Source organism: Chelmon rostratus, chromosome 20 (genome assembly GCF_017976325.1).
Source record: "Chelmon rostratus isolate fCheRos1 chromosome 20, fCheRos1.pri, whole genome shotgun sequence".
Lineage (NCBI taxonomy): Eukaryota > Metazoa > Chordata > Actinopteri > Chaetodontiformes > Chaetodontidae > Chelmon > Chelmon rostratus.
Window position 1 is genome coordinate 2,942,218 of NC_055677.1, and position 25,672 is coordinate 2,967,889.

Sequence of the window (25,672 nt, forward strand, 5' to 3'; positions counted from 1 at the left end):
AACCTGTTTGTCCGGATGTTTGGGATCAATCTGCGGCTCGAGCTGCTCAGTCCAAATACGCTGGTGGAAGGGCTCCAGGAGAGGGCGCTGCAGCAGAGACAAAGCCCCCTTCACCTCCCCGCCACTCAGCCGCAGAGCCTCCTCGCACTGAGACGCGTCTCTGAAGCCCAGAGAGTGCAGCTCCTTCATCTGCACGCACACACACACACACACACACACACACACACACACACACACACACACTGCAGTGAATAAAGGTCAGGTAAAAAAGTGGCGCAGACATAACAGATCCACATTAAACACCGCTTTTAATACTCATAACCTTTTTAGGACATTAAAAATAACAAACCTAGAAAGAATGCTGGAATATAAATCCTTAATGGACAAGCCTCTATGGTACGCATCATTTTCAGGAATTGAGGGAGTTTATCACCACTTTTAGCATGAAGACTCCTGCTAACAAGAGACCAAACATAACATTTATTTGGAGGCCAGTTTGGATGCATTTATCACTTGATGCAGCTACTAATAGCTGACTCAAAGGTTTATGGTGCAGAAATAAGCACCGTTAACTCTCTCAGGTCTGGCTTTCTTCCTCTTGGAGCCTCTTTCAGAATAACAAACAGCATTTGAAAAGGAAAATATATGAATATTTATGATTTTGAATTCTTATTATAAAATGCGTTTTTTGAGTGTCAGCTCATAAGAGAAATGTCAACTAATCAGTGAAATCTGTGAAGTTTTTCAGTGAAACTTGCAGGAACTTTGAGCTTTGATTAAGTATGTGTATTGTTTAAGTTCGATTTGGGTGATGAATCAGCATCAATACAGCGTTTTACAAACTATCGGTATCGATAGAACTTGGTAGAATATTTTGCATCGTGCACCGAGACTATGACATGAAAGTTAAAAGTGATACCTCATGTTGCTCATTAGGAAAAGGATTATTAAGGATTATTGATATGTTGAGTGACAGGGAAATAGACTCACTGGCACAGACAGGGTGAAGTGCAATACAGCTATTTAATCAAGCGCCTTTAACAGCATCACTAGAAAGCGGACGCCTCCACAGCCAGAGGAGAAGAATAAGACAAAACCTCACATTTGAATATGTGAGTGAACATGTGATTGTGTAACTCTTTGTAGGTCTATAAGACGAGAATGTGTATGTCTTTCCCACCCTCGGTTTGAAAGCTTCCTTTGTTCCTCTGAGCAGTTCGGAGTTTCTACGCTGCACTCATAAACCAGGGTCAAGAGGAGGATCGTACGACACTCCTACAGATCACTGCTAACACACCGCAGTCTGTCTTTGTTCACAGTTATCTCTCAAGGTCAAGAAGCCAGGAGACACTGCAGAGGCGTCTGGTTTTCTGACGTATTTATTATTATCGGCCTCACCTCAGCTGAGACTCGGCTCCCCCTTGTGCACTGCCCACGACATTACTCAACGGCAGCATATCAATAACACATTTTAGCAATTAATCAATCAATTATAAGAGAAACTAACCAGCAGATTCAATGATAAAGAAATGAATCGGAAACTTCATCCCTGGATGAATAGTTTGAGCTGAACTCTCGTCCATAAGCTACCATTCGATCATCAATGGGATCCTGAGCATAACTGAACATTTCGATCTGCTTGATGAGCTCTGATATTCAGTCCAGTGGTTCATTCTCAGAAGAATAGGAGAGTTTTGAAATAATTTTCCAGGACAACACAAGATTTTTCCAGGACATTTAGCTTTTTCTCTCATTTTCCATGTTTTTTCCATGACTGGAAAATTGTTTTTAATTGGAAAACTGTTTTCCAGGTTATCTAAGTCGGTGGGAACCCTGTTAAATTTCAAATCTTTGGATTTTCATTTTCTATCATTATAAATTGAATATTTTTGGGCTTTCTGACTGCTGTTCAAACAAAATATGTGATGTGAAGATGTTATTTTGGGCCCTGGGAAATGTTTTTACAAGAATTTCATATTATTTTTCTACACTCCAACACAAAGGTGAAAAAACGGTTAATCACAAACTAACTGATGATGAAAAGAATCGATTGTTCGTGTCAGCATTAATCAATTTTGCATATCCTTTGATCAGTTGCAGATTTGAATAAATGCAAAGGTGAAAGATGTTGATGCAAACTGCGGAGATGACCGCTAGAAACTCCTCCACCTCCTGCAGGAACATGTTTTTGAACGAGCTGAGTTTAAGGAGCCATTTTTTATCGTCCTACCTTGACCTGTCTGTCTTTCAGCAGCTGTCTCACGGCTCTGTCAGTGTCTCCTCCTGCTGCCAACCAGGCCAGCTTGGCCTCAGCTCTGGACAGCTTCACACCTTCACCTGTGACACGAGGCACGCTCTGCTCCAGCTCCTCGCCGTCTCTCTCCACGGCGGGCTGTATCCCACAATCCCCTGCTTTGTAGTTCAGCTGGACGGAAGCCGCCATGGCGCAGATTTCATCCAGCAGGTGAGGCAGCTCTGATGTCAGCCAATCACAGGGTTTAGTGTTTCTGCCGCAGCACAAGATGGCTGCGTACACCTCCTCAGGACTGATGCCACACTTCTCTGCTTCCTACGAAGGAGACGAGAGCGACTTCACCATCAAATCGTCATTTTTAAAGTAAACATAACAAACATTCTGACAATTAATCAATGATGAAAGTAATTAATTAAAGCCTTGTGTCTAGCAGTTCAGTTGGGGCGTGAGTTAAATTGTTTCCCTAAAAGGTAATTTTAGTGACTGAAACCTAGAGTGTAATGTTATACTGTTATAATTAGTTTAATTTCCTGTTATTTCTTCGTTAATTTCAATCGTTAAGTCTATACAATGGCCGCCAATCAATACAATAACAATACGATCATTCTCTGGGCTGATCACTGCAAATAAATTAGGCCTGATTAATGTGTTGAAAACCCAAATACAATAAATTTACAATCATATAAAACTAAACAAACAAACAGTGAATTCATACCTGATAAATAAAATTAAAACCCATAAAACAGTTATTTACTTATCAACGTTAGTGTCCATTAACTTTCTGTTGATTGACTTGTCTGTGATAAAGACATGAAATAATCAGCAAATTAATCAATTAATCAATCGGCAGAACAACTTTTGATGACTGATATAATGTTTAAGTCTATTTTTCAAGCAGAAACCTCACCTCATGGTTCATTTATTAATTTTCCTTGTCGATTGTTACAGTAAATGAAAAATCTTTGGTTGAGCAAAAGCCAATCTGAAGAGGTCGCCTACTGTATTCAAAGGTTTTATAGCCATAACGATTAATAAAAAAAATGGTCTTAACTAAATGGCAGCCCCCAGTTTCCATGTTCATTTGTTTAAAAAGGAAGCTCGGGTGTTGCACAGCTTTGTAAGATTATCAGCGTCGACCTACTCTGATCTGGTGGATGAGAATGAGGCCGTCTTCCCTCATCATCTTCTGCCTTTTCAGATCCAGGTTGAGTCTTGGCTTGGGCTGGGGCTTCGCGCCCGGCTGGGGTTGATCTTTAGTGCTGGACGGAGTCTGCCGGAGCGACTGGGGCAGAGACACTCCGGCAGAGTCTTTACCTGACAAGTTGCACATCTCGCACACCAGGGTGGGCTTGATGTTTACGTAGGTGCAGAACTGGCACATCCACTGTGAAAAAGAAACAAAACTACACTTGTAAGTATGAATGAAATGCCTTCAAAGCATGTACCAAATCTAACGAGAATAGCATCTGTAGCAGACTGTTTCATACAGATACTTAAATGTAGAGTACATTAGAGGAAGAAAGGCCCCGTCAACGGTGACTTGTAGCAGCTCTGAAGATGAATAAAAAGCCATCTCAGTGATCTACACTCATAAAGGGACATTACAACAGTTTTAGACATCAAGCATGTGAAAGCAATGGTATAATGTCTTCTGTCATTCTGGAGGAGCTTTCAAAGCACAAAGAAAACATCCCAGTGTTGTAAGTTTTTCACTAATCTATTAATCATTTAGCCCATAAAATGTCAGAAAACAGTCCACTTTGTGTTTAAACCTGTAATTTTCTTTGGCCAGTAGGGGGAGCATTGACATATTATCACCTTTTTAAGTTGATATGACGAATCTGTTAGCGAACAGTTGTTGATTTACACATCCGACAGTTACGGAGCAACGTGATCGTTCATGTGGAGTCATGTTTGTGTCACCTGATGAATGTAAGTCCTGTATTCTCTCTCTTATTGCTCTGTTTTTGGTCTCTTGGGGGAAATATCTGGCTCTTTAGCCGCTAAATGCTGCACTACGTTCACCAGCTCGTCTCTAACCGTGTTTGTCTGTGGCTTTTCACAGCTTTTTCTCTGAAAAAAGCTGCCTGGTGACAAACAAATAATGAGCTGAACCTCGATATAAACTCTGTAGTTCATCACGACAAGCGACACCTTACTTTTACACAATTTACAAATGTTCAGTATGGATGACTCGGTGGAAATGGGAGCCCAAACACCCCCCACGTTAATGTCTAGAAAACTAAAGATGAGGAGGAGAAGAAAGCTTCATCAGCAGCAGTGAGACAAACCTTTGTTCCGCAGTCGGACAGAGATCCTGGGCTGGACAGCACCGGAGCGACGGGCGGGCGAGTGGCCAGACGAGGGCGCTCACACACCTCACAGAGGATGCTGCTGCCTTGATTCACAACCGTACAGCTCTTACACTGCCACTCTGAGGGGTCAAACAGACATTTACCAAAGTTTGCAAATACACCTTCATTTGTTTATTTCTCATTCATGTTGAAAGTAAGTAAGTCTTCGTCTCACCTGTGTTGGGTGACGGGCTTTCTTGAACAGTGGATGCAGCCGTGGCGAGTCGAGGCCGTTCGCAGGTCGTGCAGAGGACGGCTTGCATCTCATTCACTGTCGTGCAATGAGCACATTCCCAAGGTGACAGAGAAGGACTGCAAGCAATGAAATTACATTAACAGCCACTCTGCTGTCTATGACAGCACTGAAATGTGTTGCTAGAGATCATTATTCGTTCATTTATCCTGTATCAATACAGGGTGATCTACTGTGAAAGCAAAAATCCAACACTTGACTTGACTCCTGGACAAATGTCTAAATATAATTGCAAATTAGAAACAGTGTTGGTGTGCCAAAAAGTGCAAGATAATGTTTATGTAGCCAAAAAAGGAAATCTATTTTCTTAATTTCTCCAATACTGAGAGCACAGCTGGAGCTCTGGGGTCCGTTTAACACCAGATTTCGGTACTCGTCCCTCGATGAAAGCCAAGTTCACCTTAGAGATCTACTGCCCACTCAAATCTAAGCATTGCACTTTGAAAATCTGCAATAGAAATCAGGTGATCCGGGTTAAATCCTGCTACATTTTTCATGCAGCAAACCATTTTAAAGGCCTCTGGACGCTGGCTGCATCTCGCCAGACAACGAATCTCTTCTGAAGCAAACTGTGTTCTTTACATCCAGCTTTTTTTTAAGGTTTTCTCATCCTCATAAGAACATTTTAAATTCTTTAAAATCTTTAGGGTGGTTTACTGTTCACCAACTGGGTGAGCAGGGGAAGGCTTCAGTATGAGCTCTGACAGAGCCTGACAGGACATATGGTTTTGGTCTCACCACGGCTCCAATCATTAGACCACACAGCAGCCTAATGAGGAAGTGAACCCGACAGTGAAGTGGTTTAAAGTTCCTGTTCTCCTCACCTGGATGTTTTAGCTGGGGCAATAATAGTTCTGTTGTGTCCTTTGCGGTCCGGGTGAGAGTGGAAAAGCTTGTCACAGTTCAGACACAACCTCTGGACACAAGTGGAGCAATGAGCGTGCACAGAGGAAACCCCACAGATGCTGCAGGTCTCTACATACACAAAAACAGACAGCGTCAAAAACAAACTTCTAGCTTTTACTACTGCTGCTGCTGCTGCTGAATTCATCGAGGCTTGCTATAATCGGACATACCCTGTTTGGCTTTCTGGATCTTGTCTCTCTTGTGATTGGCTCTGGAGGGGTGGCGGTGAAAGAGGTCATCGCATGCGTCACAGAAGGGTTGACTGTCACAAGATGGGCAAACCAGGGATGAAGGACCGCCACACAAATTACAGTCCCTCGCTGCAGGAGAGCCTGGACATGAAGACAAAAGACAGTTTTTATATTTGGGCTTCTGGGTAAATGTGTGTTCATGCTACTAGAACATAATAATATTAAAAACTTATAAACTCCAAACTAATAATGTTATAAAATCTAAATTTGTCCCATCAAAAGAGAGTAATTTCTGTTTTTTAAATCACATACTGATGAAGAAAACCTTCTGAAAAATGACTGCAGCAGGTTGTGATGTGTGGTGGCAGCTCACCTGTCGATGGTTTCAGGGGTTGTGCTCCGGGGCCCTGAGTGGGTTTAGGTGGAGGAGACAGAGGCTGGAGTTTGTCTCCCTGCGGCTTGTCTCCAGGCAGGATAACCACAGCGTCGCTCACCAGCTTATCCTGCAGAAACCAGCATCGCAGCAAACACTCTTCACAGTTGCAGTAATACATAATGATTGCACGGAGACAGATGACAGGCATTAATGCATACTTACATACATACTTACTTATATTTAGGGATTTATTTAATGTAATTTTTTCTTTTCTTAAGTTAACATTTTTTCATTTTTAATGTTTCCCAGCATGAACACACAATTTAAATCGAATTTTCTTTTGGAACTTTGCAGAAAATGCGAGCAAATGAATTTTCTGCAAAGTACTAAAAGCACAAATACAAATAAACCAGCTGATTTCACTTTCATTGGTAGAAACGTTTAGTTTGATGATGCATTTTTACCCAGATTCGAGTATACAGACACTGGAAATGTTTGTACAGACCTGCTGGATGATAAATGGGATGACATCTTTGAAGTATTCAATGTGAGGATGGATGCCCTAAACAAACAGAGATATAACAAATGGAATACGGTGAATTTCTTACACGAAATGCAGCTCAACAACAACCCTGCTTACAAACAAGTACGAACCTTGATGAGCATGTCCACCTCTGTGCGTAAGGTCATGACCTCCAGCGTCACTGCGGCCACTTTTTCAGTGTCTGGTTCTGTGACTTCATCGGGGAAGCTGAGGCCGTCTACCTGCTGGTTGGTGTAGCCGTACAGATAGAGGACTCTCCGGCCTCCCTGCGGACAAGAAAATCGAGAAGTCTTCAAAAGTCAAAGTCGCCGTCAAGGCGGGATTACATTGAAAAATCAAAGCAAAATGGAAGATCTGCACCAAACGACTGTTCAAGGCAGAACGATCTCACTTGTCAGGTTCTTGCTCACCTTGATGGCATCCACTGTCGTTCTGAAGACGGGGTTGTTGTGTTTGACGCTCCTCCAGTATCTGGGCCTGGTGGGACTGGTCAGGTTACAGCCGTACTTCTCCAGGATACTCAAGGCCTTGACCAGCCTACTCAAAGACTCCAGAACCTAAAGTAAAGGCAAAATCACAGTGATCAGTCAGTAATGCAACGTACATACAGAACAATACAACTTTAATCCAAAATTCCAGTTCTACCAATTCCTCCAATAAATCAGTGTCTGTTACTTATGAGACAATATTTATGTTTCCAAAACACAGACAAACAAATTTCATATTTTTTTGTTGAATATATTCTTATATTGAAATCATTTTCATTTGTGTAAAAGCTCATATTTTATTACAGTGCATGTTGTTTTTTTAAAGATATCAGGAAAATATTTAAAATATTTTTGTCCCTTTACTCGTTTACTCTTCACGTACAATTGTAAACACAGAAATGACGCCCATTAGATTGAGCTTCATTTCACTTCACCAAAATAAAACAATATAGAGGAAATTAAGCTCTGAAAAACAGAAAACATGAATCAGAGTATTTTTTTTTAAATACTTTGTATATTAACACTGAATCTCATGCGTACGTAGCTGAGCTTTGAGGCTTTGTGTTACCTTGCTTTTTTCTGCCCCACAGTCGTTCGATACCACTCAGCTTTAAAGCTTTAAATAAAGATGTTTACACTCAGTTCAGGATAAACTGATTAAAGCCATTTTTCTGTTTTTTGTGTCCATCTTTAAAAATCTATTTGCTTTCATAGTTTGCAGAATTATTCAGTGCAGCACATTTTATATTGTCCAGTAGTGATTGTCAGGAAATATCAATCCAAGCAGCACGATGGGTTCAGACAAAGCAAACTTTACCTCGTGTCTGTTGTGGCCGGCCGTGTTCTCCCTCAACATGGCCTCCGCTCCGAGGTGACCGTACTTCTCCGACAGAGGCAGAGGGATGCTGGCCATGGTCTGGACCTCGGCCTTCACATCCTGGGCTGAGCCTGAGAAGGAGAGGAGGGACTGAGATCTCCTCCTCACCTCGTCCATCTGGACAGAAGCAGGGCTGCCGCTCATTGCTGTCCGAACGGGGAAGTTGAAGAATGTGATTATCAATGAACTGTTTAAATACTAGAACAAATTCACTCTCATATTAGATTAGATTAAACTTTATCGTCATTGCACAGAGTACAAGGGCTGAGACAACATACTGCAGTTATGTGTGAATGTGTATATCTTTTATTATTTATTTATTTTATTTACTTTATCTATTTATTATTATACTTTCAACAGTATCGAAAGAACCAAATCTATAAAAAAAACAACAGATCTACAATCAGATTTTCACCCAAACTACATATATTCACCTAAACGCTGCCTTCGATGCAGACATCTAAAACCAAGAAACAATACTAAAATAGCAAAATAAATAAACAAATCTACATGTCTATATGGGAAACATCGTAAATAAAAGATATGTAAGTTAAGATATCATTGATCTCCATGAAGGGAATTTACATGAGCTAAGAAAAAGATAAAGTAATATTTAAAAAAAGAGCAAAATGAGAAATTTGAGGAATAAGGGAGGTGGCATTTATCTTATATTATTGATATTATTATTATTATAGTGAGACTGCCGAGTGAAGTGAAGTATAAATATTTGTTGGAAGAATGTAAAAGTAATCAGTCAATATCAGCCAAAGTCAACAGAGAGAAGGAGACAAAGACTTCATGCTTTGGTACTTCTGAGGTGTAAAATAACACGTTTTAATGTAAAGGTCTAGCATTTATTTTAGGAATGAGTGAGAAATAAACTGACTTTTAGTTCACCACATGACACCTTGAGGAAAGTAAAGGCTAATTTTCACTCTCGGTGACGTTACAGAAGTAAAGTACAGACCAGCAGAATATCAAATCAAAAGCACAAGCAGACAACACTGTTAGTACTGCTACTCCACGATAACACTTCATATAACAGCAGTTACAGGTGTTAGTTGTTAGTTTTGAAGCTTATGCTAGCAAGCACACACAGATAACAACAACTCTCGTTAGTGGAAATCGAAACTTTAAGTTACTGAAAAAGAGCGTAACAAGGACATACCTGCTAAATTAAGTTAGCGTCCTCACGACTTTCGACACTTACTCCGTCCTTCCGGGTGTCGCTGGAAAGGCTTTATGTCGCCATTCATAAAAAAAATACCATGTTTTTAAGTCAGCGTTTAAAGGTTCACCTGGATTAGTGCTGTCTGCGTCTCTCTGAAGCTAGCTTTAAATGCGGAACTCGAGTTTGACGTCTTAACTTCCGGTCCTACTTCCTGTCAGGTTTCGCTTTCAAAATAAAGCGGGATTTCAACAATTTAGTAGTAGCTTCCAAATTGTTTTTGTTTGTGACCCCTTAACTGCTAAGGGGAACAATTGTTCGTGTTAAGGCTTAACACGAACAATTGTAGAAGAAGTATGCAGACCCTTATTTTAATTAAGCAACATAAATGATGGAATAAGTATCAAGTAAAAGTACTAATACCACACCATGGACAACAAGTTAAAAAACATGTATTCAAAACCTTAAAGATGTAAAATTATGTGGGCGCAATCAGCAAAATTTACTTAAAGTATCGAAAGCAAAAGGAAAGAACAACTTTCTCAGCTCATAAGGAAACACTTCATCCTTAAGTTTTTCAGAAAAGCTGGAGACTTTATTAATCTCACAGTGGAGGAATTCACTCTCTTCCGAACACGCAAGGGGGTGCAAACAGGGTGCAAACAGCAAATGGAGGTGCAAATAAGAACAATAGGAACAATAAGGTGCAAAATAGGAACAATAAGGGTGCAAATAAGAACAATAGGAAGAACAAGAACAATAAAGGTGCAAATAAGAACAAAAGGAGCAATAAATTATAGTTGAGCAAACCACAAAAATAATTTCAAAAATATTAAAATAATAATGCTATTAATAAGGTACCCTATGTACAGTAAGTTTAAGAAAAAATATAGAAAGTGTCTAGAGAGTATCTTTTGCCCAGCAATAGTGGATTTGGATGTTTGTGTTCAGAGAACAGAGGTTATTGCACATAATAACTATAAATTCGAGTTGTACAGTCTGACAGCGGTGGAAATGAATGACCTGCGGTATCGCTCCTTCCTGCACTGAGTACTTTACTTGAGTACAGTACTTGAGTAAATGTACTTAGTTACATTCCACCACTGAGTAAGTTGCAAAACCACATTGGAAAACACTGCATTACCAAGTATCAGTCCTGCATTCCAATTTTTACTTTAGTAAAAGTACAAAAGTATTAGCAACAAAAAGTACTTAGAGCATCAAAAGTAAAAGTCCTCATTAAGCAGCAGAATGGCCCCTGTCATTGTACCTTATCATATACTCTACTATTGCCTTCTATAACCACACACATTGAGATATTTGTACGTTACTTGAGTCTTATCTTTCCTTGACACTTTCTACTTCTACTTCACATTTCAGAGGGAAATATCACACTTCTTATTTTTCGGACTGTTGGTTGGACTAAACAAACATTGTGAAGGCTCACTTTGGCCTCATCGTCACCACATTTCTCACTCTTTTCACAATGTTTCCAAACCAAACGGTCGATCGATTAAATAATCAGCAGATTGATCCAGAATGAAAAGAATCATTAGTTGCAGTCTGATACAAAATAGCTGAAAATGAAGCTCAACCAGCTCCAGCAGTGAAATCCTGCTTTGACATGAACGACTGAGTCACAATAATCTGATGAGATCAGATAGAACAGCAGAACAGTCACAATACTTTTACTTTCAATACTTCCAGTACATTGATCTTTACTTTTACCAGAGTAGCATATTCAGTACAAGACTTTTATTTGTAATGGGGGATTTTTACAGTGTGTATTAGTACTTTCACTTCAGTAAAGGATGTGAATACTTCTTCCACTACTGGGATGAGTATCTCAACGGCATCAGCACGTGACTCAGCATTAAACTGACGATACTGAGGATATTCCTTCTAATTATTATTGTCTATCATTATAAAGCTGTAACAGCTCCTCTGCTGTATTTCGCACATACAGACTGAAGTGTTCAGGCTTTGAACTGAGGAAAACACCTCCTCTAATGAGGAGGAGGAGGTGGAGGAAGAGGGAGACAGTGGGAGGCGCGAACTGCATCATCCGCCCTCAAATCGAAAGTAAACTGAATAAGGAAATAAAATCCCACTCGGGAGACATATTGTCCTCTCCGGCAGCCGCACACCTCTGACTTCACTTGAAAACTTCAACAGAACTTTATTTATTTGCGTCTTGGCTGAAAAGTTTTGCCGCGTCATGTCAAAGGCATCAACACTGAAGATCAGCAGCGCGAGCGCGCAGAAGGTGAGTCCACCTGCGGAGGTTTCGTGTTCAGGTGCAGCAGACTGCACGTGAGGGCTAAATGCTTAAAGATTTAAACAATAACTGCTCATTTTGATTCAGATAGCTTCCGTGCGGCACAGACATGTTGTAAAAGAGAGTCGGTTGAGAGACGGAAAGTCCCCCACTGAGAGGAAAGCGAAAGTAAATCCACGGAGCTTTTCTAGCACGAGTGAGCAGCTCTCATTCACTTCATCCTGTTTTCTGTTTTCCACAGGTGGAAAACTTCCGCCAGTCTCTGTATCATGAGGTTTGTTGAGCCACACATTTATTTTCCTGTTTTTTCACTGTGCTAAATGACGCATTTATTCAAAATGTTTTCCTGCTTTGCAGGCGGAGAATTTGTTCTCCAGCTACATCCCCCTGAAGATTGTGCAGCTGGATGCTCTGCTCAGGGTCAGCCAGTTCAGTAATGTAACACACAAGATGAATAAGGTTGAAGCTGTCGCCTCCGGTCGTCATTCTCCTTGTCCTGTCTGTGTGTTTTCAGGATGACGCCCTCAGCATCACAGACATGACCTCGCTCCAGGCTCCTCTGGACATCCCCATACCTGACCCCCCCTCCCCAGAGGACGAGGTGAGACCGGTTCCATCCGTCAGTCCGAACACACCACCTCTCAAAGGGCCACAACTTTAAAATCCTCAGACAGGGGATTACTTCTTCCCATGAGTTAATTTGGCTGCAGTTTACTTGTGTTCATGACCTCCAGTTCAGATAGTGGTTTCCCACCTCCAGGGTACCTTTGTGACATCTTCCAAAGATGGCATAAGTCAGGCAGAAGAGCCAAACCAGTCCTGCAGCCATGTTGCTTTCTGGTCTGTTACCTGCTGCTGCAGGTGCAAAAATTGTTGCTGTGCCTGTGCTGCTGTGCACGACGAGGTGGCCGAGTGGTTAAGGCGATGGACTGCTAATCCATTGTGCTCTGCACGCGTGGGTTCGAATCCCATCCTCGTCGCAGTAGAATTATGTTTAATATAATATGACAGTGAGCTGTCATGTCTTCGGTCTCAGTGAGTGCTCCAGTACTTTATAATCTCTATGGTGCATAGCAGGCAAGGCCGGTCCCTGATCCTGCTGGATACAGCAGCTGACTGTAGTGACAAGAAACACTTGCAGTTGGTGGAGGTGAAGCAGTAGTTCAAACACAGGGTGAAGAGAGGGGATGACAGGTTGGTACTGCAGGTAGCAGCTTGCCTTGTCAGATTCCTGTGGCTGCAGATGCCCAAGCACCAGCTACTGTCTGGGAGAAGGACGCAGCTCCAGTCTGCCACGAGGTTTGGAGAGGTTTCTCCAAAGAGTCACAGCATGTTCAGCCTATTCATGCAGTCAACACTTATTATCTCCTCAACAGAAGAGAGGAAACTGAAGATTTGTGGTGGGGAGAGTGGGGATTTGACCCTGATACCTCTCACAGCCTCTCTTTAAATGAGCGCTGTATCATTTGAGCTCAGTTCCCTGTGAACTCCTGCGTATCACACCGTAACCCGTCATTTTTTCATCTTTGATGGTGACACGCAGGGTGGTCACCATGGAAACCATGCAAGCAACGACGAGGTGGCCGAGTGGTTAAGGCGATGGACTGCTAATCCATTGTGCTCTGCACGCGTGGGTTCGAATCCCATCCTCGTCGCAGTAGAATTATGTTTAATATGACATGACAGTGAGCTGCTGTTACACTTCAGTCTCAGTGAGTGCTCGAGTACTTTATAATCTCTATGGTGCATAGCAGGCAGGCAAGGCCAGTCCCACAAGATGGTCCCTGATCCTGCAGGATACAGCAGCTGACTGTAGATAATGGGATAGTGACAAGAAACACTTCTTGCAGTTGGTGGAGGTGAAGCAGTAGTTCAAACACAGGGTGAAGAGAGGGGATGACAGGTTGGTACTGCAGGTAGCAACTTGCCTTGTCAGATCCCTGTGGCTGCAGAGGCCCAAGCACCAGCTACTGTCTGGGAGAAGGACGCAGCTCCAGTCTGCCACGAGGTTTGGAGAGGTTTCTCCAAGGGTCACAGCGTGTTCAGCCTATTCATGCAGTCAACACTTATTATCTCCTCAACAGAAGAGAGGAAACTGAAGATTTGTGGTGGGGAGAGTGGGGATTTGACCCTGATACCTCTCACAGCCTCTCTTTAAATCAGCACTGTATCATTTGAGCTCAGTTCCCTGTGAAGTCCTGCGTATCACACCGTAACCCGTCATTTTTTCATCTTTGATGGTGACACGCAGGGTGGTCACCATGGAAACCATGCAAGCAACGACGAGGTGGCCGAGTGGTTAAGGCGATGGACTGCTAATCCATTGTGCTCTGCACGCGTGGGTTCGAATCCCATCCTCGTCGTAGTGCAGTTATCTTTAATACGCTGTGGTAACACGTCAGTACCTCTGTGAACTTGCTGAGTCACAGCCGATGTGATGAATACTTGAGGCAGTGTTTGCTACACTTTGTGATTTCATCTCTCGCAGGATGGTCCAGGATACTGCAGATAACTTTAAGCAATGGGACAGTAGGCGTCACAGTGGAGTGATCAGTAAACTACCGCTTACAATGGGAAGTTACTCTTATAATTTGAGCTCAGTCCCCTGTGAACTCCTGCTCTCATGTTGAGTTCAGCCCAGATTTTTTTCACCCTTGATGCTGCATTGGTGTGTGGTTACCATGGAAACCACACAGCAACGACGAGGTGGCCGAGTGGTTAAGGCGATGGACTGCTAATCCATTGTGCTCTGCACGCGTGGGTTCGAATCCCATCCTCGTCGCAGTAGAATTATGTTTAATACGTGATTTCTGCTGCTGTTACACTTCAGTCTCAGTGAGTGCTCGAGTACTTTATAATCTCTATGGTGCATAGCAGGCAGGCAAGGCCAGTCCCACAAGATGGTCCCTGATCCTGCAGGATACAGCAGCTGACTGTAGATAATGGGATAGTGACAAGAAACACTTCTTACAGTTGGTGGAGGTGAAGCAGTAGTTCAAACACAGGGTGAAGAGAGGGGATGACAGGTTGGTACTGCAGGTAGCAACTTGCCTTGTCAGATCCCTGTGGCTGCAGAGGCCCAAGCACCAGCTACTGTCTGGGAGAAGGACGCAGCTCCAGTCTGCCACGAGGTTTGGAGAGGTTTCTCCAAAGAGTCACAGCGTGTTCAGCCTATTCATGCAGTCAACACTTACTATCTCCTCAACAGAAGAGAGGAAACTGAAGATTTGTGGTGGGGAGAGTAGGGATTTGACCCTGATACCTCTCACAGCCTCTCTTTAAATGAGCGCTGTATCATTTGAGCTCAGTTCCCTGTGAAGTCCTGCGTATCACACCGTAACCCATCATTTTTTCATCTTTGATGGTGACACGCAGGGTGGTCACCATGGAAACTATGCAAGCAACGACGAGGTGGCCGAGTGGTTAAGGCGATGGACTGCTAATCCATTGTGCTCTGCACGCGTGGGTTCGAATCCCATCCTCGTCGCAGTAGAATTATGTTTAATATGACATGACAGTGAGCTGCTGTTACACTTCAGTCTCAGTGAGTGCTCGAGTACTTTATAATCTCTATGGTGCATAGTAGGCAGGCAAGGCCAGTCCCACAAGATGGTCCCTGATCCTGCAGGATACAGCAGCTGACTGTAGATAATGGGATAGTGACAAGAAACACTTCTTACAGTTGGTGGAGGTGAAGCAGTAGTTCAAACACAGGGTGAAGAGAGGGGATGACAGGTTGGTACTGCAGGTAGCAACTTGCCTTGTCAGATCCCTGTGACTGCAGAGGCCCAAGCACCAGCTACTGTCTGGGAGAAGGACGCAGCTCCAGTCTGCCACGAGGTTTGGAGAGGTTTCTCCAAAGAGTCACAGCGTGTTCAGCCTATTCATGCAGTCAACACTTACTATCTCCTCAACAGAAGAGAGGAAACTGAAGATTTGTGGTGGGGAGAGTGGGGATTTGACCCTGATACCTCTCACAGCCTCTCTTTAAATGAGTGCTGTATCATTTGAGCTCAGTTCCCTGTGAAGTCCTGCGTGCAGCTACCTTATATAGCACATGTCACTGGTCAGCAGGTCTGTTTATGGTGGCCTTTATTAATGCTGTCCTCCAAAGAGGCGGCTTCTCTCCAGGCATCGTACCACGGGCCCTGCTTACCTGGATTATGGAGGAAGGTGAATTTCTTTGTACTATTAACGACCGCTGCTGAGTCACAGTTGCTGTGATGAATACTTGAGGCAGTGTTTGCTGTTTGCTATAGGAAATTGTCACTCTCACAGGATGGTCCAGGATACTGCAGATAACGTTAAGCAATGGGATAGTAAGAGTCACAGTGGAGTGATCAGTAAACTACTGTTTTCTTGCTTACAGTAGTTACTCTTATAAGCCTCCAATGTGAATGCCTGCATGTCGCATTGTGACAAATGTTGAGTTCAGTCCAGATTTCCATCACCTTTGATGCTGCTGCTGTACACTTCAGTCTCAGTGAGTGCTCGAGTACTTTATAATCTCTATGGTGCATAGCAGGCAAGGCCAGTCCCACAAGATGGTAGCTGACTGTAGATAATGGGATAGTGACAAGAAACACTTCTTGCAGTTGGTGGAGGTGAAGCAGTAGTTCAAACACAGGGTGAAGAGAGGGGATGACAGGTTGGTACTGCAGGTAGCAACTTGCCTTGTCAGATCCCTGTGGCTGCAGAGGCCCAAGCACCAGCTACTGTCTGGGAGAAGGACGCAGCTCCAGTCTGCCACGAGGTTTGGAGAGGTTTCTCCAAAGAGTCACAGCATGTTCAGCCTATTCATGCAGTCAACACTTGTTATCTCCTCAACAGAAGAGAGGAAACTGAAGATTTGTGGTGGGGAGAGTGGGGATTTGACCCTGATACCTCTCACAGCCTCTCTTTAAATGAGCACTGTATCATTTGAGCTCAGTTCCCTGTGAACTCCTGCGTATCACCTGTCATTTTTTCATCTTTGATGCTGATACGGTTGGTGGTCACCATGGAAACCATGCAAGCATGGGTTCGAATCCCATCCTCGTCGTAGCGGAGTTATCTTTGTTCAACTGTGGGAGGGTTAATGCTCAGCACCTGAGAAGCGTCTTATGTATAACAAGCCTGGGGGTATTTGAGCAGTTGCACCAGGATGGCCCCTCTGAATGATGTGATGTAATGCTGTCTAATAATTAGACTCATAAAGAGGAGGATTTGGCACGGCCTGAAAGACATACCAGAAACAAATGTTCAGTTTTTGTTGAAAATATTTCGCTTTATACTAACAGCTGTTTCTATTATTTTGTCCATTATTTTGTTATATCAATGTGAGTAGCATAAATAACAGAAGCACATCTGTGTATGACTTAGCGCAAACTGCAAAATGATCATACAGTTGAATCAGCAGCTCTCTAAAGGATGCAGCTGCAATCATCTGAAAGTAACACAAACTAACCCCCGAGCAGGTCAATCAGATTAGATTGCACTTTGTTATTTCCTCTTTAATAATGGTCCCTTTATGACCGCGTCAAACTGATCTTACAGGAAATGGAGACGGATAAGAATGAAGACGATGAGAAGAAAAAGAAGAAAGGTGAAGTGTTTTCTTTTTTGTGGCATCTGCACAAAATGTTAATGTTAATAAAAAAAAAAAAAGACTAATTTCTCCTCTTTGTCCTTCAGCTCCAAAATGTGGCTTCATCAAGGGCAATGAGAAGATCATGATACTTCTGGACAGGGTGAAACCAGAGATTGTCGCTCTGAGAGAGACCATCATCGTTGTAAGTGAATCAGTTTGACTGTAAATATGACTTTTGAGCCATTTGACCTGGTTTAAACTCACCTCTGTTGCTTCAGGTCTCATGCTGGATTCAGCACCTCATCCCAAAAATAGAAGATGGAAATGACTTCGGTGTCGCCATCCAGGTACATTTTCCTGTTCATGCATAGGGACACAATTTGGTCGAATTGTGCAAAGTCTTAATGAATTGCAAACTACTTTTTCACCACAGGAGAAGATCTTGGAGAGGATCACTGCAGTGAAGACCAAAGTTGATGGTTTCCAGACCAACATCAATAAGTAGGTTGAATAGAAATGCCTATGTTGAGGTAATGGTGTGAAATTCCACCATTTACCCTCTGAACACTTGCAGTCTGCGTCCAGTTTATCAGATGACAAGACGATTTCCTGCATCAGAAAACATTTCAGTTAATCTTTGTTGACATCAATGCAGATTTACAGGCACATGTCTTATAAAACCCCTTCTGTTGTATTATCCAGGTACTTTTCAGAGAGGGGAGATGCTGTTGCAAAAGCTTCCAAAGAGACTCATGTGGTGAGTGTTCATAATGTTTTGTTTGTTGAAGGAAAAGTCAGATGACTGTCTACATTTTTCTCAGCGCCAACAAATCCCATGAAAAGACCAAAACCAACTATGACTTGACTGTCATCCAAACACTATTGAAAACACATCAATGAGCCTCACTGTTGCTCTGGCTGACATGGTCCTTCATCACCATGAACAGACACGCTGTAGTTTATTCTGACTCTGTCTCTCTCTCACACACACACACACACACACACCGTCCTGCTGCCACAAGCACTCCCTACAACATCAAATGTGGATTAATCCGCCGCTCAAAATAGTCCCAGCAAATGCTCCATTTCCTCCTGCTTGATTGATAAAACTAGTGAGCAGCTGCTGTAGGACATAAAGGAACCAATGGCCTTTTAGCAGAGTGTCACAGACAGGAAGACAACAAGAGACGGACACATATATATTACATACATACATATTCTTCAAAAACTATATAACTATTAGAAATAGCTTTAACTCATCGTCCTCTACCTCCAGATGGACTACCGCTCCCTCGTCCACGAGAAGGACGAGGCCATCTACTCTGAGATCAGAGTGATCGTTCTCGACATTCGCGGCTTCTACGTAAGTCAGACGGATCCAGGTTCAGAAGTATTTATCACCATTCTGTCACCGAGGAAAACTAAAAACTGCCTGTTTTACTGTAGGCCGAGCTGTACGACATCATCAACAAGAATCTGGAGAAGGTGACCAATCCGAAAGGAGAGGAGAAACCTTCCATGTACTGAAGCTGGAGGAAGAGGAGTGTCTGGCACTATGCACCATCAGTCTGCTCTTTGTTCAGTCTCACTGCATTTTCATCTGAATCAGTTTTCAATTTTGCTTTTTCTTCTCAAACATAAAAAAACAACTGGATCCGGGATTTATCCAACTGGTGTGTGATGACACTTTAGTTGCGTATCAACATTTGCACTTAATCGAAAGGTCCAGTGTGAAGGATTTAAGGGGATCTACTGGCAGAAATGGAATACAAGATTCATAATTGTGTTTTCATTAGTGTAGAATGAGTCTTTATATCTACAGAGGAAGCAGGTTCTCTTCCACAGAGTCCATTATGTTTCTAGAGTAGCCCAGAATGGACAAACCAAACACTGGCTCAAGAGAGACTTTCTAATTTTTAGCGACCGCTGTAGGGCCTCCTACATACTTTGAAGAAGAGTGTGAGGTGCAGTCTGCAAACTCACCACTAGATACCACTAAATCCTTCACACTGAATCTTTGAGTTGTAATACTATCAGAAAAAAAAAATAAACAAATGAAGAAAACCTTGTTTTTCACACTGTTTCTCATTTATTTGTTAAAAAAATGCTTTTTCGTCAGGTGTGGTCCCTGACACACTTCTAATTATACTTTTTTTCAAACAAATGTTCAATCTTATTACAAAAATAGTTTCCCTCAAGATCAAGAAGGAACAATCCAACAACAATAATTATGTGATAATCAACTAAGGAACACAACAAAGGAAAGGACTTGAATCCACAACACAAAACTGTGTCACTGCTCAGTGATGATTCTCATACTTCAGGACCTTCTCCTCCAGGTATGAGCTGCAGAAAAGAAAACATATGGATATAAATGATCACCTCAAATGACAGTAACAGGTCATGTGAAGGTGTAAGACACACTTGTGAGCCTATAAAGTGAAATTAGTGTGCCAAACATGCAGAATAATTACATACCATAGTGATGTTATTGCCATTGAGAAGGATCTGGTCCAGTTTGGTTATCCTCCTTCCCTCTGGTGTGATTTCACTGAAACACAAATGAAAGACTGAGCTAATTCAACACACGAGTAAGCAGTTAAAATAAAACCAAAACAAGAAGCTTACTTACAACTCTGTCACATCTTCCAGGACCATATCTAAAACATCGAGTTAAGGAAGAGATCTGGGACAATATTCAGTGCAAACAGGAAAATCAAACAGTACACCAAACACGAGAAAATGGGTTTGTGATTGGATTGTGATCCGGAAAGGATACTGACAAAGTCATCGAAACCCAGCAGGGTGCCAACGATTTCTTTGTCGGTTTTCATGACGATGTGAATTCGGGAGCCGATACATTTGTCCACAAGCTCTAAAAGGTGGAAAACAAAGTGAAATTAGAGACCCTGTACGTTTCTATTGTTTCTTTTTTCTTAATTTGGGCCCTGTGTTAGGCAACCCTGTCTGTAATAAAGCAGATTTTTTTCTATTTCTGGATAAATAATTAGTAATTTTATCAAACAATCCTTTTAAAATGTGAGCATTTGATGTGTCTTTGTCATGTATGATAGCAGATTTAATATCTTTGGGGTTTGAACTGTCAGACAAACCAAGACATTTACAGACATTACCATGGACTCTGGCAAAACATAATGGCCATTTTATTTCACTACTTTTATATAGTAAATGATTAATTGAGAAGACCACAGATCAATCAATAATGCAAATAATCTTCATTTGCACCCTAATTTGTATATTTTTTAGTTTTCATCTGGTAAACGCTTGCAAACTTTTCAGTGTACCACACCGCACTGCTGCTACTGCATGTGCGTTATCGTATTTAGGGCTGCCAGCAACAATTACATTCATGATCAATTCATCTGTTTTTAATTCAGAAATGGCAGAAAACAGTGAAAAGTCCTACAAAGTAGGGTTTTCAAAAAGCTTGTTTTCTTTGACTAGCAGTCCAAAACACAAGTGTATTCCGCTGATAATCATAAGAATATTAATAATTTGTTTGGACATTGCATTGCTCTTTGTATAAAACCAATGTGTCTGGGTTAAGGACATTTCCCTCCTAACATGACATTTCGTTTCGAAGAAATTACAGCTTTATAGAATAACATTGTATATCACTTATAGAACAACATAAGACGGTCAATTTCGATAATTATAATCATAACTGTTGGCAAAAACATCAGCTCGTAATGAGGAGCATCACGCGTAAGTACCGGAAAGCATGATGCTAACGGTAACTAGCTAACAAAACATCACTAATATCTGAACTACCGTCTGAAGGTGGGAGAACCGCACTCTTCCCTTTAATACTACTCTGTTAATAGCTATCTAAAAGTGTAACTCAACATTATTTAGCATTTACAAACCAAGTGGGAGCAGCTGAGACGGATTTGTTGCTGGAGTAGCCGCCATGTTCGATCAATGGACTCCGCGCGCAGTCAGAAGCAATCAAAAAAGAACGTCAGTAGCCAGGCCAGAGTAATCAAACATAAATAATCGAACGACTAACTGAGGCAGCAAAGATCAGTGCGGCAATCATCTTCGCATTGATCAGAACCCTACGGAGGAAACACATTAAGAAAGTGAACAGAACACATAACTAAACAGACATGCAAAGGACTCAGAGATGAAACAGTGTTGTTCAACCTATTTCCACATGGTGGCGCTGGTTGTGCTGCTCAATACATTACGTCATAAGTTTTACTGTAACAAAGAGAATAGAGTTAAGGTCAAGATAGTTCACCACCACAGTTTCTGTTTCCGCAAGGTTCAGTAGTCAAAGCTTAACATACATACTTCACTATATTCCCGAAAGGATAACTCATATTTTACTACACGTTGTTTGTATGATTGCTGTGGTTGTTAGTTACATCAAGATGTTCTATACAAAATACACGAGTATGTGGCACATTGTTACAGATTTAACTGCCATCAGTTGTGAAAAACACATTAAAATTAGCTCCACCTCAGTAGATCCTCACCTCAATACAGCATTAAAATGCATCTCACACATGAATGAAAATGTAATTACAATGTAGATATATTGTATAATGTAACACTAATTGGGGCTTTGCTGTTGCCTAATGAGTATTTCTGGCACAGAAATACATTTTATGATGAATAGATTCTCATAAAATCCCAAAAGCATGTTTTATTGTGTTAAATACAGTCTATAGATATAGTGCATTGTGAACATTTGTTTTGTCATTTTTTATTTAGTATAAAACTAACTATGCTCTCTGACTTTATCTCTTGCATAATCCGTTTAGTTGTATAAACATATTACTTTGCTAATAAAAAAAGATCTTGCTATGGCCCTGTATAATTGCAGATTTTGATTTAATAATTAATTGTATTTCATACCATCCGTCATTGCTGTTACCACGAGATAGTTTTAAAAGCATGCCTCACAAAGCTTTGAGCAGCTCGATCACAGTGTGCGTGTTTTGATGACGAAGGCGGAAGTGCGCTGCAGTAAACCCTCTCGCGCGGTTCCTCCTCTGGCGCAGTGGGACGAAGCGGAAGAGAAATCGTCTCCGCGGTGGTGGTGTTGTGCTCGTGCCTGTCTGTCTGCGGCGGACGGTATCGATTCAGGGGGGCAAATAATCGGCGTCGTTTGCTGTGTTTATATCCGACCCCCGAGTTAAAACCAGCGCAGGACCGCCAGAACATCAGGGGGGATGGATTCTCACGGCAGGGACGACCTAAAGGGACCGGTGCTGCATATCGTGGTGGTTGGATTTCACCACAAAAAGGGCTGTCAGGTATGTGAACCTCTGCTTCGTGCTAGCGTAGCTAACTGCTAGCTAGCCCTTCCTAATGAAGTATTAAAAAAGGGACATTTCCACTGCATTTCTGCATGCTTTGACTCCTTACAGGCACCCAGCTGAGTGACAGCGCCTCTCTTTTGACAGCGCATAGATAACCCTGCAGGGACGATGATAATCACACACAGGCTGAGATACAGTGAAGAGAGTTTGTATTTAAGATCAGCTGTTGGCCCTGGGCTCACAGGGTTATGTAACATGTGCTCTGTTGCCGACTTGGACATCTTTTCAGTTCAGTTCATTGAACACTGCTTTTATTCCAGGCCCCAGCTCGCTGTTAGTCCTCCTGGACACAGCATTTCTCTTTGCATTTACCTCTCTGTTATTAATCTGTCCGTCAAAGAGATCTGGCTCATTTAGCACCTGGATGTCAACAATGTGAGGGTATTTCAGGAATCACTATTGGTGCTTTAATGCAGTATTCAATGTGAGTCAAGACCGTGTGTTTTAGTGTTGTAGACAGTTCATTTCTGTCAAGATGAAGAGTCTAATGGCTGGAAGAACCTGCAACAGTAAATGTAGATTGAGACACTTGTTCCTCTGAGGGACTGAAAGTCCTCACTGAATGGTATTTCAAATGATAAACTAAATTAAATGTTATAGTGTTTAAGGTGGTCGGTTGGCCAAAACCAGACATTTGAAGACATCAGGTTGAACTCTGGGAATTTGTGGACGGCAGCTTTTACTGTTTTCTGACATTTTGTACACGCAACAGTTAATTAAGAAAATAAGATGATTACATTATGAAAACAGACATAAGTTGCTGACTTGTCTGGTTGTATTATATTCTGTATGTAGTAATTTGTTGTATGGTCTTCATCACCACAGAGGTCTCACTCTAAATGAGGCTTCCTGAATGTGTCAAGCGTATTTAATTCGTCCTCCTGACTCAGTAACTGTAAACAAACAGTATTTCCACCACGTTATGATGCTGTGATTCGGGCTGGGTGTCATTTCAGATTTTTTCCATTCAACTTTATTTATCCCTGTAGGGACAGTTTTCTGCAGCAGCTCCAAAAGTACTGTAAACATCCAAAGGCTAAAGGCTCTTAGTAAAATTATCTATATCAGTGCCGAGACGTACCCGAGGTTTGATACAGATACCAGAACGAAAGCGTTTTGGTTTCTTAATTTTCTTGTAAATAAAACCATTTTATATAAAAATTAGCATAAAAAAGGAGCCAAAAACAGCTTTGCCCAAATACAATACTGTCAATGAAATTATAAAAATGTTGGTGATATCCTGAATCGTCTGTTGAAAAGTCAGTGGCGAAACACCAACATCTAAAATCTGCTGTCACATCACAGTGGTCTCCTCAGTTCCTTTCTACTGTTTTTCTCCACAGAGCCTGAATTTCTTCTTCTTTTTACGTAAAGTGAACAGAAACTCTCTCACAGACGAATCTCACACGTTGGTTCTGTTGTTTCTGTAAACCTGTTTTGCGAAGACATCTGCCACCGACATGTTGGTCTTCTGCCTCCTGCAGCGCTTCACACCTGCTAATTAGTGAAAGTGTATGTGAGGCATTCACCTTTAATGCATGTTCTAATTATCTCCTCCTCGGTAAAATTCATTACATTTCCAGGCCGAGCTGGTCGGCCGTAAAAGTGAACACTGCGCCTCCTTGTTGCTGCTGCTCTCCATCTGTCTCTGCTGCTAAAAGATGGAGGGCTGGTCTTTATGTGGCCTGTTTCACGCGACTCAGTGGCTTTGCAAGCAGCTGCTGTTCCAGGCAAACGATAAAAACAACAAAACATGTTCTTCTTTAAGTTGGGGCTGACAAAGCAGACGGTGCACGCTCTTTGTTTCAGGCCTGTTGCTTCTGCTGGTGGAGGTTATCTGATAGGGGTCAGCAGTCTCCTGCTGGGTATCAGATTGGGTTCCTGGCTCTTTAATTCGTCTTCTCTTACAGTCTGAATGCCTCTCTGGACCCCCCTCCTCCTTTTCATTCACCTGCCACCCATCTGGTTCTCTGGCAGGGAGCGCATTGAAGAGACGTGGGTGTGTTTTCATAGGAGCATCACTTCCCGGAGTCAGTAGTAGCGGCTCGCCCAGAGGGAGAGCAGCCTGCAGGAGTTTATCCTCAAAGTGTGTGGCGTTCAGGACCGGCAGGTTTCCGGTTAATCTGGTCGGCGGCTCTTCACTGTCACCGCTGGACTGCAGTGTTTTCCTCAGACAGCTTCTTCTGGAGCTCGTTGGAAACATAATAAAAACTATCTGAGTGTACATTAGGTTTCATTATCATGCAGAAAATGGTGTATAACTTTAGTCTGTGGTGGGAAAGTTACAGTTTTCTGGAGGTGGACGTCCACTGGATGGCCCTTTACAATAAGACTTTTTGATGTAAGCGGTGTTTCTTTAGCCGCGTTAGCAGTGTGGCTCTCGCACCCGATTGGTCCAGCACTCTGGTCCAGACTGACTGATTATCTCCAAAACCATTGACTGGATTTCCATGAAATTTCACACAAATATTCACAGTTCACTTAGGATAAATCCTGCCGACTTTGGTGATCCTCTGACTTTTACTTTAGTGTCACCACGAGATTAAAAACTAAACTAAATCAGCCTCAGCTCTAGTTTGTGTTTAGAGCTAGTTAGCAAACGTTAGCATGCTAACACATCAAACTAAGATGGTTAAAACAGCAAACATACCTGCTAAACATCAGCATGTTATCAAAGTCAGCATGAGCATATTAGCTCATGCTATTAAAGAATGAAATAATGTCAACGTGTAGGAACTAAGTACATACTTTAAGCAGCATATGTCAACCAAAGGCCCCCAGGATAAAAGAAAAAAAGTGATTAAAAGACAAAGAAAAGGAAATAATGTAGCATGATAGTAATTCTAAAAGGAGGAAACCAGAGCATGTGGAGGAAAAACATGATTCAGCATTCAAAGTTAAGGGAAGGTTTCTGACTGTGTGTCCTCGTCCATCAGGTTGAATTCTCCTACCCGCCGCTGATGCCAGATGAGGGTCATGACAGCAACCTGCTGCCAGAGGAGTGGAAGTACCTCCCTTTCCTGGCGCTTCCTGACGGGGCGCACAACTACCAGGAAGGTATGA

At 42.1% G+C, this 25,672-nt stretch overlaps 4 protein-coding genes and 5 non-coding genes across 9 annotated transcripts in view; 7 read left to right on the forward strand and 2 right to left on the reverse strand.

Moving 5' to 3' along the window:
• LOC121624166 (E3 ubiquitin-protein ligase RNF31-like) overlaps positions 1-9,578 on the reverse strand; it is a 17,479-nt gene extending 7,901 nt beyond the window's left edge. The window contains exons 1-13 of the mRNA XM_041961799.1: positions 9,412-9,578; positions 8,184-8,389; positions 7,289-7,435; positions 6,989-7,144; positions 6,840-6,896; positions 6,332-6,461; positions 5,938-6,099; positions 5,686-5,836; positions 4,784-4,920; positions 4,546-4,688; positions 3,396-3,638; positions 2,231-2,569; positions 4-189 (exon numbers count right to left, since the gene is read on the reverse strand). Coding sequence (XP_041817733.1) covers positions 4-189; positions 2,231-2,569; positions 3,396-3,638; positions 4,546-4,688; positions 4,784-4,920; positions 5,686-5,836; positions 5,938-6,099; positions 6,332-6,461; positions 6,840-6,896; positions 6,989-7,144; positions 7,289-7,435; positions 8,184-8,387 — 2,055 coding nt within the window. The 5' untranslated portion in view covers positions 8,388-8,389; positions 9,412-9,578. The remainder of the gene's footprint in view (positions 1-3; positions 190-2,230; positions 2,570-3,395; positions 3,639-4,545; positions 4,689-4,783; positions 4,921-5,685; positions 5,837-5,937; positions 6,100-6,331; positions 6,462-6,839; positions 6,897-6,988; positions 7,145-7,288; positions 7,436-8,183; positions 8,390-9,411) is intronic.
• Positions 9,579-11,486: 1,908 nt separating this feature from the next.
• psme2 (proteasome activator subunit 2) lies at positions 11,487-19,320 on the forward strand. Its single transcript, XM_041961317.1, has 11 exons — positions 11,487-11,677; positions 11,931-11,963; positions 12,047-12,109; positions 12,204-12,290; positions 17,225-17,273; positions 17,363-17,460; positions 17,537-17,605; positions 17,692-17,759; positions 17,961-18,015; positions 18,535-18,621; positions 18,705-19,320. Exons 1-11 carry the CDS (start codon positions 11,630-11,632, stop codon positions 18,783-18,785), a joined length of 738 nt encoding a protein of 245 aa, XP_041817251.1. The 5' UTR covers positions 11,487-11,629; the 3' UTR covers positions 18,786-19,320.
• On the forward strand, positions 12,588-12,669 carry trnas-gcu. The gene has a single exon. It is a non-coding gene; the product is annotated as a tRNA-Ser (tRNA).
• Positions 13,263-13,344, forward strand: trnas-gcu. The gene has a single exon. It is a non-coding gene; the product is annotated as a tRNA-Ser (tRNA).
• Positions 13,971-14,052, forward strand: trnas-gcu. The gene has a single exon. It is a non-coding gene; the product is annotated as a tRNA-Ser (tRNA).
• On the forward strand, positions 14,390-14,471 carry trnas-gcu. Its single transcript has one exon. It is a non-coding gene; the product is annotated as a tRNA-Ser (tRNA).
• Positions 15,095-15,176, forward strand: trnas-gcu. Its single transcript has one exon. It is a non-coding gene; the product is annotated as a tRNA-Ser (tRNA).
• A 14-nt stretch (positions 19,321-19,334) lies between the features above and the next one.
• On the reverse strand, positions 19,335-21,313 carry lsm5 (LSM5 homolog, U6 small nuclear RNA and mRNA degradation associated). The gene is made up of 5 exons (XM_041961318.1): positions 21,146-21,313; positions 20,038-20,133; positions 19,891-19,918; positions 19,737-19,809; positions 19,335-19,604 (listed from the first exon to the last, which is right to left on the reverse strand). The coding sequence occupies exons 1-5, from the start codon at positions 21,189-21,191 to the stop codon at positions 19,572-19,574; spliced, it is 276 nt and encodes a 91-aa protein (XP_041817252.1). The 5' UTR covers positions 21,192-21,313; the 3' UTR covers positions 19,335-19,571.
• Positions 21,314-22,328: 1,015 nt separating this feature from the next.
• avl9 (AVL9 homolog (S. cerevisiase)) overlaps positions 22,329-25,672 on the forward strand; it is a 29,599-nt gene continuing 26,255 nt past the window's right edge. Inside the window, exons 1-2 of the mRNA XM_041961345.1 lie at positions 22,329-22,543; positions 25,546-25,666. Of these exons, the coding sequence (XP_041817279.1) occupies positions 22,460-22,543; positions 25,546-25,666 (205 nt within the window). The 5' untranslated portion in view covers positions 22,329-22,459. The remainder of the gene's footprint in view (positions 22,544-25,545; positions 25,667-25,672) is intronic.

What these genes read in the sequence shown, in the direction of transcription:
- lsm5 (XM_041961318.1), bottom strand. Translation starts at nt 21,191, where the DNA reads ATGGCGGCTACTCCAGCAACAAATCCGTCTCAGCTGCTCCCACTTG. An exon ending in GGGTTTCGATGACTTTGTCA is followed by an intron (nt 19,919 to 20,037) that starts GTATCCTTTCCG and finishes TCGATGTTTTAG; the next exon opens with ATATGGTCCTGGAAGATGTG. An exon ending in ATGGCAATAACATCACTATG is followed by an intron (nt 19,605 to 19,736) that starts GTATGTAATTAT and finishes TCTTTTCTGCAG; the next exon opens with CTCATACCTGGAGGAGAAGG.
- psme2 (XM_041961317.1), top strand. Translation starts at nt 11,630, where the DNA reads ATGTCAAAGGCATCAACACTGAAGATCAGCAGCGCGAGCGCGCAGAAG. An exon ending in TGAGAAGAAAAAGAAGAAAG is followed by an intron (nt 17,274 to 17,362) that starts GTGAAGTGTTTT and finishes TTTGTCCTTCAG; the next exon opens with CTCCAAAATGTGGCTTCATC. An exon ending in TCGACATTCGCGGCTTCTAC is followed by an intron (nt 18,622 to 18,704) that starts GTAAGTCAGACG and finishes GTTTTACTGTAG; the next exon opens with GCCGAGCTGTACGACATCAT.